This window comes from Nerophis lumbriciformis, linkage group LG31 (genome assembly GCF_033978685.3).
Source record: "Nerophis lumbriciformis linkage group LG31, RoL_Nlum_v2.1, whole genome shotgun sequence".
Lineage (NCBI taxonomy): Eukaryota > Metazoa > Chordata > Actinopteri > Syngnathiformes > Syngnathidae > Nerophis > Nerophis lumbriciformis.
In genome coordinates, this window is record NC_084578.2 from 9,975,551 (window position 1) to 9,990,517 (window position 14,967).

Consider the following 14,967-nt stretch of genomic DNA (forward strand, 5'->3'; position numbering starts at 1 on the left):
GTGTCCAAAAAATTTCAGTGTCAAAAAAATGTAGTGTATAAAAACAATGTGTATAAAAATTCAGTGTAAAAAAAAAATACAGTGTCGAAAAATGCTGCTTTAAAAAGCAACATTTTTTATATTATGCTGAAAATTTCTTCGGAAAAACCTTCACTGTTTTAAAATTCAGTGTCCAAAAAAATTTCAGTGTCAAAAAAAAAAAAATGTATAAAAATTTAGTGTGACAAAAATGTAAGTGTAAAAAAAAATAGTGTATAAAAATTCAGTATAAAAAAATATAGTGTCGAAAAATGTGCTGCTTCAAAAAGCAAGACTCGTTTTTGCAAAGAAGAAACAGGTCACATGACTTCAAACTTGACACCTCATTGGCTGGTAATGAAAAAGGATACATTGCTTAAGTCTTAATTTACCGGAAGTGAGTCTTGCTTCTGGAAGCAGCACATTTTTCAGCACTGAATTTTTTAGCACTGATTTTTTTAGCACTGATTTTTTTTAACATTGCATTTTCATACACTCAATCTTATACCCTGATTTTTTTTTAAACTAAATTTTTATACACTGTTTTTTTTACACTCAATCTTATACCCTGATTATTTTTCATACACTGAATTTTGATGCACTAATTTTTTTCCACTGAATTTTTTTTACAACAAATTTTTTTCCACTGAATTTTGATGCACTAATTTTTTTACACTGATTTTTTTTTTACAACAAATGTTTAAACACTGAATTTTGATGCACTAATTTTTTTACACTGAATTTTTTTTACAACAAATTTTTTTCCACTGAATTTTGATGCACTAATTTTTTTACACTGATTTTTTTTTTACAACAAATGTTTAAACACTGAATTTTGATGCACTAATTTTTTTACACTGAATTTTTTTTTACAACAAATTTTTATACACTGAATTTTTTTACCAAGTATTTTTATACACTAAATTTATTTACACCGAATTTTCATACACCAAATTTCGAGTCTTGCTTTTTGAAGCAGCAAATGTTTTTTTTACACTGAATTTTTATACTCTGTTTTTATTACACTCAATCATATATTTATTAAACTCAATCATATACACTGATTTTTTTTTACACAAAATTTTTATATACTATTTTTTTTACACTCAATCTTATACCCTGATTATTTTTCATACACTAAATTTTGATGCACTAATCGTTTTACACTGAATTTGTTTTTACAACAAATTTTTATATACTGAATTTTTTTTACACAGTATTTTTATACACCAAATTTCGAGTCTTGCTTTTTGAAGCAGCAAATATTTTTTTACACTGAATTTTCATACACAATTTTTTTATTTTACACTGAAATTTTATTACACTGAATTTTTATACCCTAATTTTTTTTGACACTGAATTTTTGTACAGTGAATTTCAAATCCCTGCAGTTTTTCCATTGAAATTGTCAGCAGAATTTGATGTAAAAAAACTAAACAAAACAGAATTTAAACACAAACAATTCAGTTAAAGACACAAATGAACCTCTCTTTGATACCGACGCTGATTTGAGTTCCACCAGTACCACGTTCGATTCCTTTCTCAGCGTATCGTCATTGTAACCGATAGTTTTCACTTCCTGTGGGCGGGGTTTCACACAGCTGCAGTCATGGCATTCTTCTGTCTGGGGTTGGTTTGGTGTCTCCCGCCCTCGCCGTTGTAGCCGTACTGGTCAGGACCGGAGTCCACAAGGTGCCTGTGGGGAATCATTTCATGTTGTTATTTTAGAAAATTATGTTTTATGACGCTTTTTGGCCAGTGTGCTAACTGTTAGCATTTCAGTTTGGCTTTGGATCTTGAGCATTCACGCAAAATTTCTACCAAAATTGCACACCCCTGATTTATATACTTTGGTTTGGTTAGCATTTTAGCATTCTAGTTTTTTTTAATAGATATTTTAGCAGGTATACTCACAAGTGACATACTTTTGGGTATTTCACTACTGCCAGTAGTAAGCTTGTAATTATTAGCTTGTTAGCATAGATACTGTTAACATGCTAGCTTATCATTTATTTATTTATTTTTAGCTAATTGTGCTAATATTTCTGTTTTATGGCGCTATTTGGCCAGCGTGCTAACTGTTAGCATTTCAGTTTGGCTTTGGATCTTGAGCATTCACGCAAAATTTCTACCGAAATTGCACACACCAGATTTATATACTGTGGTATGGCTAGCATTTTAGCATGCTAGTTTTTTTTAATAGATATTTTAGCAGGTATACTCACCAGTGACATATTTCACTATTGCCAGTAGTAACCTTGTAATTGTTATCTTGTTAGCGTAGGTACTGTTAGCATGCTAGCTTATAATTTTATTTATTTTTAGCTAATTTTGCTACTATTTCTGTTTTATGATGCTATTTGGCCAGCGTGCTAACTGTTAGCATATCAGTTTGGCTTTGGATCTTGAGCATTCACCCAAAATTTCTACCGAAATTGCACACCCCAGATTTATATACTTTGGTATGATTAGCATTTTAGCATGCTAGTTTTTTTTAATAGACATTTTAGCAGGTATACTCACCAGTGACATATTTTTGGGTATTTCACTATTGCCAGTAGTAAGCTTGTAATTATTATTATTCTCTTGTTAGCGTAGGTACTGTTAGCATACTAGCTTATAATTTTTTTTAATTTTTAGCTAATTTTGCTACTATTTCTGTTTTATGACGCTATTTGGCCAGCGTGCTAACTGTTAGCATTTCAGTTTGGCTTTGGCGGTTGAGCATTGACACAAAATTTCTACCGAAATTGCACACACCAGAGTAATTTACTTTAGTACGGTTAGCATTTTAGCATGCCAAGATTAGATTTCTAGTTTTAAAAATTTAATAATTTAGCATGTATACTCATCCGCGTCATATTTCTTGGTATTTCACTATTGCCAATAGTAAGCTTGTTAGCGTAGGTACTGTTAGTATGCTAGCTTTTTTAGCTAATTTTGCCAATATTTCTGTTACTTGGCGCTATCTGGCCAGCATGCTAACTGTTAGCATTTCAATTTTGCTTTGGATCTTGAGCATTCACACATAATTTCTACCGAAATTGCACACCCCAGAGTAATATACTTTGGTACGGTTAGCATTTTAGCATGCTATGATTAGCATGCTACTTTTAATAGCTAATTTTGCCAATATTTCTGTTATTTGGCGCTGTCTGGCCAGCACGCTAACTGTTAGCATTTCAGTTTGGCTTCGGATCATGAGCATTTACACAACATGTCTATCGAAATTGCACACGCCAGAGTAATACACTTTGGTATGGTTAGCATTTTAGCATGCTAAGATAAGCATGCTAGTTTTTTTCAATTGAATTTTATTTTTTTAAGCAAATTTTGCTACTATTTCTGTTTTATGACGCTTTTTGGCCAGTGTGCTAACTGTTAGCATTTCAGTTTGGCTTTGGATCATGAGCATGCACGCAAAATTTCTACCGGTTAACATTTTAGCATGCTAGTTTTTTTTATAAATATTTTAGCAGGTATACTCACCAGTGACATATTTTTGGGTATTTCACTATTGCGAGTAGTAAGCTTGTAATTATTATCTTGTTAGCGTAGATACTGTTAGCATGCTAGCTTATAATTTTTTTTATTTTTAACTAATTTTGCTACTATTTCTGTTTTATCACGCTTTTTGGCCAGCGTGCTAACTGTTAGCATTTCAGTTTGGCTTTTGATGTTGAGCCTTCACGCAAAATATCTACCGAAATTGCACACCCCAGAGTAATAAACTTTGGTACGGTTAGCATTTTAGCATGCTAATCTTAGCATTCTAGTTTTTTTTAGATATTTTAGTACGTATGCTCATCCGTGTCATATTTTTTGGGGTATTTCACTATTGCCAATAGTAAGCTTGCAATTATTGGCGTAGGTACTGTTAGCACGTTAGCTTTTATTAGCTCATTTTGCCAATATTTCTGTTACTTGGCGCTATCTGGCCAGCACGCTAACTGTTAGCATTTCAGTTTGGCTTTGGATCCTCGGCATTTCCACGAAATGTATACCGAAATGTCATCTTCTTTAAAAAAAAAATCTATATACCATATTTTCCGCACTATAAGGCGCACCTTCAATGAATGGCCTATTTTAAAACTTTGTTCACATATAAGGTGCACCGCATTATAAGGCGCATAGAATAGACGCTACAGTAGAGGCTGGGGTTACGTTATGCATCCCATAGACCTGTTGTGGCTCAATATTGGTCCATATATAAGGCGCACCTGATTATAAGGCGCACTGTCAGCTTTTGAGAAAATTGGAGGTTTTTAGGTGCGCCTTATAGTGCGGAAAATACAGTATTGTACTGGTTTTGCAGGTGAAAACTACCAAAATGGTCCCCGCATCCTTTGATTTGTCAGTCTGTGCGCCCTCCTGTTCTAGAAAATAAGAGTTTAAAATCTTCCAACGGTCATGGCGGCTAAACGTACCTGTAGGCTCCGCCCCCAGCAGCGCTGCGGGTCATGGTGTCGTACCGTAGTCCCCGGAGCGGAGGGGTAGGTGACGGGGGCACATCCTGCCTCAAGGGTCCTCTCTGCTGGGAGCTAAAGGGGCACAAGACAAGAACTCCAAGGACGGTGCGGACATGTTTTTGAGAAACGCCAGTTGGCGGTGCGATGGATTGGGAACAGCTGAGTCGGGGGGGGGGGGGGGGGGGGGGTTGCGTTCAATTACCTCGGGTGGGGGTAAAAACCGGAGTCAACTCCCCGAGGGTCCCCTGGCCGTGAAAGCGGCTGGCCTGGGGGGTAGCTGGGGAAGGACGGAGGGGACTGAGAGTTGGGGTTAGGGTAGGACGGGGCCTGCTGGTAACCTTGTGGAGACCCCAGATAATGACCTGACCAGGGATGCATGGTGTACTCAGCTGGATCCAATGGACCTCGTCTGGAGAGAGGGAGGTGACGAATGATAGATTAGGACAACAAGCAACTTATCATTGAACAAGTGGTGTGCTAACTAAAACCTCGTTCAAACGACATGGGGACTTTTTCAACAAGGGTTGCGCAATTTTGCACCGAAACTCTCAGAGTTGATTGGATGTGACGGACGGATGATGACATCACACGGGCCCTCGGGGCCACCGAGAAGCCAGGGTCGAAAGGAATGAGGGTGTGTACTTCTGCCTTCTTTTTTTAATTGGCTCGTTCCAGCCGTTTTTCTGAGACATTATTATATTACACATATATTCTGAATAATATAAATACAGTCTATTATACAGCATTATTCACATGTGAATAACATAAATAAAGTCTATTATACTACATTATTCACATGTGAATAACATACATACAGTCTATTATACAGCATTATTCACATGTGAATAACATACATACAGTCTATTATACAGCATTATTCACATGTGAATAACATAAATACAGTCTATTATACAGCATTATTCACATGTGAATAATATAAATAAAGTCTATTATACAGCATTATTCACATGTGAATAATATAAATAGTCTATTATACAGCATTATTCACATGTGAATAATATAAATACAGTCTATTATACAGCATTATTCACATGTGAATAACATAAATACAGTCTATTATACAGCGATCTCAATGTTTTATTCTGATTACCGTAAATTCCGGAATACGAGCCTCTGCTTTTTTCCTACGCTTTAAATCCTGCGGCTCATTTATTTATTTGCTGATGCCCATAATGCAAATAGTTTGAAAAAAACAAACAGCAAACATTTTTGTTATTGTTTGTGCTATGGCGCCATCTTTTGGACGATGCCCTTCTTTTTAGAATTTTCAACCCGAAGTGCCGTCCATAGCTATCCTACTCGTATGGATTTTTCATTCATCACTCCGAGCAACGTTTGTAAGTTTTACAATATAACTAAAACTATCCATAGTTAGTAAACCGTCCCATGTGTGATGTCTGTAGGAGTGTGTTCGAGTTATTGAGTCTGTTTAGCTGATTGGAGAGCTAGCTTCCCCAGCTAGTGGGTCCATGACGATGACTTCTGTTTTGTTTGATCGGCCGTTGTACTGCCGTGTTACAGACGCCGTTTGGAAACAGTTAAGGTATGTAAATAAACATTTACAAAATATTTCTGCGGAAATAACTCATTTCACAACGTATACATCTGTAGCTTTTTAGACATACTTTAAGCATCGTACATTTCGGACAATAAACCACAATTTTTTTCCTACACTTTGAACGATGCGGCTTTATTTATGGATTTGCTGACGGCCATAATGCAAATTGTTTTCAATAAACACTGACAAGGTGTGTTATTGTTTGTGCTATGGTGCCATCTTTTGGACTAGTTCACTCACTGCAGGTGCTGCCATGCCCTTCTGTTTTATAGCCTTCAGCCGGAAGTGCCGTTCCGTCTTCTCGCCGTCCATAGCGATCCTACTCTAAGATTTTTCATTCATCACTCAGAGCAACGTTTGTAAGTTTTACAATATAACTAAAACTATTCATACTTACTAAACCGTCCCATGTGTGATGTCTGTAGGAGTGTGTTCGAGTTATTGAATCTGTTTAGCTGATTGGATAACTAGCTTCCCCAGCTAGTGGGTCCATGACGATGACTTCTGTTTTGTTTGATCGGCCGTTTTACTGCCTTGTTACAGAAGCCCTTTGGAAACAGTTAAGGTATGTAAATAAACATTTACAAAATATTTCTGTGTAAATAACTCATTTCACAATGTATATATCCGTAGCTTATTAGACATACATTAAGCATTGTACATTTCGGACAATAAACCAGTATTTCTTTCCTACACTTTGAACGGTGCGGTTTTATTTATGGATTTTTCTTCTCTGACGGCCATAATGCAAATTGTTTTCAACAAACACTGACAAGGTGTGTTATTGTTTGTGCTATGGCGCTATCTTTTGGACGACTTCGCTCTCATAGCAGGTGCTGCGGGGTGAACGTCTACAGTATTTCCTTCATTTTAAAGCTTTGAACCGGAAGTACAAGTGCCATTCTGTCTCCTAATCGTCTATAGAATTTCTGATCATATGGATTCTTTGCCATTCCAAGCAACATTTGTAAGTTTTACAATATAACTACAACTATTCTTACGTACTAAACCGTCCCATGTGTGATATCTGTAAAAGTGTTTTCATGCATATTTGTACATGCTATAATATAGTAATAAAGCTACCGTTGTTAGCATGAGCTAATATGCTAACACGTGTACAAGAGTTTCTGTTAGTATTATTTACAATGGCATTCTTTACTTTACTTTTCTTTAATTATTGAGTCTGTTTAGCTGATAGGAGAGCTATCTTCCGCAGCTTGTGGGTCCATGACGATGACTTCTGTTCTGTTTGATCAGCCGTTTTACTGCCTTGTTACAGGCGCCGTTTGGAAGCAGTTAAGGTATGTAAATAAACATTTATAAAATCTTCCTGTGTAAATACCTGATTTCACAACGTATATATATGTGGCTAATATATACAAAACCTTTTTTTCCCAGAATTTTATGGGTGCGGCTTATATCCCGGTGTGCTCCATAGTCCGGAAAATACCGTAAGTACAAGCTTCAATTTTTTTGCCATTGTTTTGCTGTATTTTTGGCCATAACTTCAATTGTGTTACTCCAAATGGAATGTTTTTTAATATTTTTATTTCAAATGATTTCATATATCGCTGAAAAACTGGGAAATCACTTCAGCCCACTCATAGGGATAGGAATTTCTCCCACTCCCACACATGGGAGCACACACTCACGCACACACAGTTGTTGTAATCTGGCCCGGTCCTGTTAATAGATGTTGATGTCCTAGGCCCAGTGGGGAGCAAGTACACGGACAAGTCCCCCGCATAGCTCACATTATGAGGTATTACATTTTATTTCACCGCCACCTCATCAGTCTTTATGCTTTTTTTGTTTTTTTAACCTCCTCTCTCGCTCTTTTTGCCTCTACTATGTGAAGTTGTGTTCCTTTGGTCAACTGCAACTTTGCATATATTTCCAACACAAGTTTTTTCTTGATGTCATAGTAGTCAATAAAAGTGTTAATATTGTTTCACACTGATTTTAGTGGGGCTTAAAGACGGCTAACCAAGTGTAGATTTGATACGTTTATGCAAATGTGTTAATAATGTTGCAAAAAAAAGTTCTTGTGAAAATCTGCCAGTGCGACTATTTGCGGGAAACATAAAAAAGTGGAATAAAAGAGCAAACAGGTCAAATGTGACGAGAAAAAGTTGCAATGTTCACTCGAATAACACAAAGCTGGCAGGCAAACATTTTTATTAATTTTTTAAACCATCATTGCTCCAAAAATTTGTTTTACCGTATTTAAAATCCACTTAAAATTATTTTTTCCCCCTCAAAACTCGACAGTGCGCCTAATGTACGGAATAATTCTGGTTTTGCTTACCAACCTCGAAGCAATTTTATTTGGTACATGGCTTAATCATAAGTGTGACCAGTAGATGGCAGTCACACATAAGAGGTTTGTGTAGACTGCCCTATGATGGCAATATGACTCAAGTAAACAACACCAACATTTTATATGTTCCATTAAAAATATAGAACATTACACACGCCGCTCAAAAATCCATCAAAATGTTTTAGTACGACTTTGGTAAGCTATTAAGCCACACCACTTGATGGATTGTACAGTGCTTCAACATATGAGTATTATTATGGTGTGTGTGTATAAGGTAACCTATTATCTGGCGTTTTGTTTTGCAATATCATGCAAAAGCAACTTTTTTTTACCTTCTGGTACCTGCTGATCTGTATTTGGGATCTGCATAAATCCTAAAAAATTGCGTGACTCCGCCTTTGTAGTCCGTGCTGACACCAAAGTCTTCTTTTTCTCTATCTTATTGTTATGGGACATTCATCCTCTGCTGTTGCCATTTCTAATATAAAGTACTGTAAAGTTCTTACTTATATCTGTCAGTAAACTTGCCATGAAAGCGCTAAAACATACCGGTGTAGTGAGTTTACATTATTCACCCAAGGAACTTTAGTTATTAGAGAGTTCCGGTCGGACGGTTTTTCATCGGCAGTGCGCCTTATAATCCGGTGTGCGGAAAATACGGTCATCAAAATTAATGTTGCTATGAATTTTTGACCTATTCGAGTTTTCCAATTACTTCACATCAACTATTACTGCATATTTTGTGTGTTTGCCATATAAAAAATTGGTTCTTCGACAAAAAGGGCATAAGACAAACAAACAAAAACATCATTATTATTTTTTTTTAAATAATAAAATCTTATCAGCGGATAAATCTGAAGTTTATCTGAAGTGTTGAAAAGTAAGAACAAAAAACAAAATACTTATTTTCAACACTAATGAGTGAGCACTTTTGGATCGGAAGAATTTTAGTGGGATTAAAAAAACAACACTTTAAAAAAAAACCAAAAAAAAAAACCTCAATACTCGAAATACTGACCTCCAAATACTTCATATCGAATATTTCACTTGGAAAAAATTTTTGGGGTGAAAATAATGCATGTTTTGGGTTTTGCCATACAAGGGTTGTCTTTGACAAATAAGCGCATACAACATAGAAAACAAAACAAATGACATACTGTAGACCTGAATTTGATCTACAGACTTATTGCAAGCGTTGAATAAAAAAATAAATATATATATAATAATATATGACTTATTTATTTTAATTTTTTATGACTGAGACCCTTTTCCCCGGGACCCAACTTGAGAAGAGCCCTAAGGGTTAAAAAAATTAAATAAATACAATAAAATACCAAAATGGCCCTGGCATGGTTTGATTTATTAAAGTTTGAAAACTACTGGTTTAGGCAATGTCTGCCTGCAATCAATCAATCAATCAATCAATCAATCAATCAATCAATCAAAGTGTATTTATATAGCCCTTAATCACAAGTGTCTCAAAGGGCTGCACAAGCCACAACGACATTCTCGGTTCAGATCCCACACGTTTTCTTTTTTTAATGCATTCTAACTCGTAAAATATGGCAAGTACGAGGCGGCTAATAGAATAGAATAGAATAGAAAGTACTTTATTGATCCCTGGGTGAAATTCAGCACCACAGTTCGCTCACAATAGACAATAAACACTTAGGTATTTTTTTACATGTGAATAATATAAATACAGTCTATTATACAGCATTATTCACGTGTGAATAATATAAGTACAGTCTATTATACAGCATTATTCACATGTGAATAATATAAATACAGTCTATTATACAGCATTATTCACATGTGAATAATATAAATACAGTCTATTATACAGCATTATTCACATGTGAATATTATAAATACAGTCTATTATACAGCATTATTCACATGTGAATAATATAAATACAGTCTATTATACAGCATTACTCACATGTGAATAACATAAATACAGTCTATTATACAGCATTATTCACATGTGAATAATATAAATACAGTCTATTATACAGCATTATTCACATGTGAATAATATAAATACAGTCTATTATACAGCATTATTCACATGTGAATAATATAAATACAGTCTATTATACAGCATTATTCACATGTGAATAATATAAATACAGTCTATTATATAGCATTATTTACATGTGAATATAAATACAGTCTATTATACAGCATTATTCACATGTGAATAATATAAATAAAGTTTATTATACAGCATTATTCACATGTGAACAATATAAATACAGTCTGTTATACAGCATTATTCACATGTGAATATTATAAATACAGTCTATTATACAGCATTATTCACATGTGAATAATATAAATACAGTCTATTATACAGCATTATTCACATGTGAATAATATAAATACAGTCTATTATACAGCATTATTCACATGTGAATAATATAAATACAGTCTATTATATAGCATTATTTACATGTGAATATAAATACAGTCTATTAAACAGCATTATTCACATGTGAATAATATAAATAAAGTTTATTATACAGCATTATTCACATGTGAACAATATAAATACAGTCTGTTATACAACATTATTCACATGTGAATAACATAAATACAGTCTATTATACAGCATTATTCACATGTGAATAATATAAATACAGTCTATTATACAGCATTATTCACATGTGAATAATATTAATACAGTCTATTATACAGCATTATTCACATGTGAATAACATAAATACAGTCTATTATACAGCATTATTCACATGTGAATAATATAAATACAGTCTATTATACAGCATTATTCACATGTGAATAACATAAATACAGTCTATTATACAGCATTATTCACATGTGAATATTATTAATACAGTCAATTATACAGCATTATTCACATGTGAATGATATAAATACAGTCTATTATACAGCATTATTCACATGTGAATGATATAAATACAGTCTATTATACAGCATTATTCACATGTGAATAATATAAATACAGTCTATTATACAGCATTATTCACATGTCAATAACATAAATACAGTCTATTATACAGCATTATTCACATGTGAATAATATAAATACAGTCTATTATACAGCATTATTCGCATGTGAATAACATAAATACAGTCTATTATACAGCATTATTCACATGTGAATAATATAAATACAGTCTATTATACAGCATTATTCACATGTGAATAATATAAATACAGTCTATTATACAGCATTATTCACATGTGAATAACATAAATACAGTCTATTATACAGCATTATTCACATGTGAATAATATAAATACAGTCTATTATACAGCATTATTCACATGTGAATAATATTAATACAGTCTATTATACAGCATTATTCACATGTGAATGATATAAATACAGTCTATTATACAGCATTATTCACATGTGAATAATATAAGTACAGTCTATTATACAGCATTATTCACATGTGAATAACATAAATACAGTCTATTATACAGCATTATTTACATGTGAATAACATAAATACAGTCTATTATACAGCATTATTCACATGTAAATAATATAAATACAGTCTATTATACACCATTATTCACATGTGAATAACATAAATACAGTCTATTATACAGCATTATTCATATGCAAAATTAAGCAAGCCATCTCATACTATGCCACTAAAAGTAAGCCTGCACCCATTGTTTAAGAATATGAGTATTATTTGTATAAAAATATGAAAAATACGTATATTATGAATAATGAACAAGAGTTGTTTTGACATACTTCCTAAAAAATCATAAAGAAAATAAAGTCAATACTAATAAAACCAAGGAACTTTTCATGGCCCTAAAGTTTTATGAGAGTGAGCATATTGGTAATGGAGTGGAAATCCAGTTGGAATCTGCGGGGAATCCATTGTAAATCCAGTGGCAAGTTTGGAATTCTCCCCACAGGAACCTAGTCGGGACTGCACAGCAGCTGGGGATTACGGGGTAATAATGAGAGTGGAAGCCATTACAGGGATGGTATTTACACACACATGCATGCATTCAGGCACATACACACAAACACGCACAACTGCTACACTATATGGGAAGTAGAAGTGAAGTGCAGACTGGGAACATTCTCCGTCCCAACAATCTGTGAACTGCAGCAGTGTGGAGACCCATGGTCTTCTGTGAAGAAGTTAAAGAAACATAAGGCCCTTTTCCCAAAGACGTTGTGTTTTTTTCACCAAAAACCAGACAAGATTTAGTTCTTCAGCAACTATCTTCAGTTGCTGGTCGAGAGGTGGGGCTTTCGAAAGGTCGGGGGCATTCCTAAAACTTGGTGTTTTAGGTTTCGACCGCCATTGCAGTATGCAGGACAACTTGTTCATCTAAATGTAATTATTGATTTATTATTACACCGAGGGAGAAGGCACTACCGGGACACAAGCCGATGAAGGATCGCCTCACACGGCCAGTATGTGCTCACGCTAGCCGTGACTGTAAGGTCATTGCAGAGTGTTCAAAAAAAAAAATGCCACAACTATTCACAGACAAAAGGTAAAACTGGCTTTTGTTTTTTTATTGTAGCAACATGGTTGTTAACATTAACTAGAATTTAGCTTGTTGTAAATTGTTGAGCCTGTGTATGTATGTATATATATATATATATATATATATATATATATATATATATATATATATATATATATATATGTATATATATATATACTGTATATATACATTTATATATATATATGTGTATATATATATATATATATATATATATATATATATATATATATATATATATATATATATATATATATATATATATATATATATATATATATGTATATATATATACCGTATTTTTTGGAGTATAAGTCGCACCTGCCGAAAATGCATAATAACAAAGGAAAAAAACATAAATAAGTCGCACTGGAGCCCGACCAAACTATGAAAAAAACTGCGACTTAATAGTCCGAAAAATACGGTATATATATATACACATGCATACATATTCATACATATACATATATATATATATACACATGCATACATATATATATATATATATATATATATATATATATATATATATATATACATATATATATATATATACATATATATATATATATATATATATATATATATATATATAGTTGAGGTTACAGTGGTTGATCCGTTATACAGTGCTCAATACCGGGGTAGAGCGAAATATACGTTAGGTCAGGAAAAAACACGGAGGCTATTTCATCCCTAAAAGCCTGTTTTGCAGGTTTCCCTGCTCTTCAGGGGATTTTTTATTAAAAAAAAAAATATATATATAATATATTTTTTATTACAAAAAATATATATATATATAATATATTTTTTTATTAAAAAAAAAATATATATAATATATTTTATATATAAAAAAAATATATATATATAATATATTTTTTATTAAAAAAATCCCCTGAAGAGCAGGGAAACCTGCAAAACAGGCTTGTAGGGATGAAATAGCCTCTGTGTTTTTTCCTGACCTAACGTATATATATATATATGTATATATATATATATATATATATATATATATATATATATATATATATATATATATATATATATATATATATATATATATATATATATATATATATATATTTATAGATGCTGTGGATCGGCGTATGCGACAGCGTGTTCCAGTTCCTGCCAATATCCAACAACTGGGCACAATCATTGAAGAGGGGTGGACCAACATTCCACAGGCCACTATCAACAACCTGATTAACTCATGCGAAGGAGATGTGTTGCACTGCGTGAGGCAAATGATGGTCACACCAGATACTGACTGCTTTTCTGACCACCAATAAAGCAAAACTGCACATTTCAGAGTGGCCTTTTATTGTGAGCAGCTTAAGGCACACCTGTGCAATAATCATGCTGTTTAATCAGCACCTTGATATGCCACACCTGAGAGGTGGGATGGATGGAGCCTCCAGTGCCTCAGACTGGAAGTCTCTCCAGAGAGTGGTGAGGACGGCGGAAAAGATCATCAGGACTCCTCTTCCTCCTATCCAGGAGATCGCAAAAAGCCGCTGCCTGACCAGGGCTCAGAAAATCTGCAGAGACTCCTCCCACCCCCACCAAGGACTGTTTTCACTGCTGGACTCTAGAAAGAGGTTCCGCGGCCTCCGTAGCAGAACCTCCAGGTTCTGTAACAGCTTCTTCCCTCAGGCCGTAAGACTCTTGAACGCATTAAAATAATCCCCTCAATTCCCCCCAAAAATGGATGAACTCGTTGGAATATAAAGACAATATAACATACATCCGTAAACGTGGATGCATATGCAAAAGTGCATCTGTACAGTAATCTATTTATTTATTTATTAGAGATGTCCGATAATATCGGCGTGCGAGCGCAGCATAAAAACAAGAGTGTGTTGTTGCCGGTGCTGTAGCCGTGGCTACATGTCTATGGTTTGGGATCATTTTAAAGTGTCTTTGATGGATAAAAAACTGGCAATTTGCAATGACTGCAAAAAGTTTGTTATGCAAGGAGGAACCAAGACATCTTCCTTTAAAAAATAATGCACTTTGTGACTTCAATAATAAATATGGCAGTGCCATGTTGG

At 33.9% G+C, this 14,967-nt stretch overlaps 1 protein-coding gene across 3 annotated transcripts in view; it reads right to left on the reverse strand.

The window, feature by feature from the left end:
* Positions 1 to 509: 509 nt before the first annotated feature.
* pard3bb (par-3 family cell polarity regulator beta b) overlaps positions 510 to 14,967 on the reverse strand; it is a 432,163-nt gene continuing 417,705 nt past the window's right edge. For all 3 annotated transcript variants that reach the window (XM_061926590.1, XM_061926589.1, XM_061926591.1), the window contains 3 exons: positions 4,690 to 4,896; positions 4,446 to 4,559; positions 510 to 1,714 (listed from right to left, as the gene is read on the reverse strand). In XM_061926590.1, the coding sequence (XP_061782574.1) occupies positions 1,612 to 1,714; positions 4,446 to 4,559; positions 4,690 to 4,896 (424 nt within the window). In that variant the 3' untranslated portion in view covers positions 510 to 1,611. The remainder of the gene's footprint in view (positions 1,715 to 4,445; positions 4,560 to 4,689; positions 4,897 to 14,967) is intronic.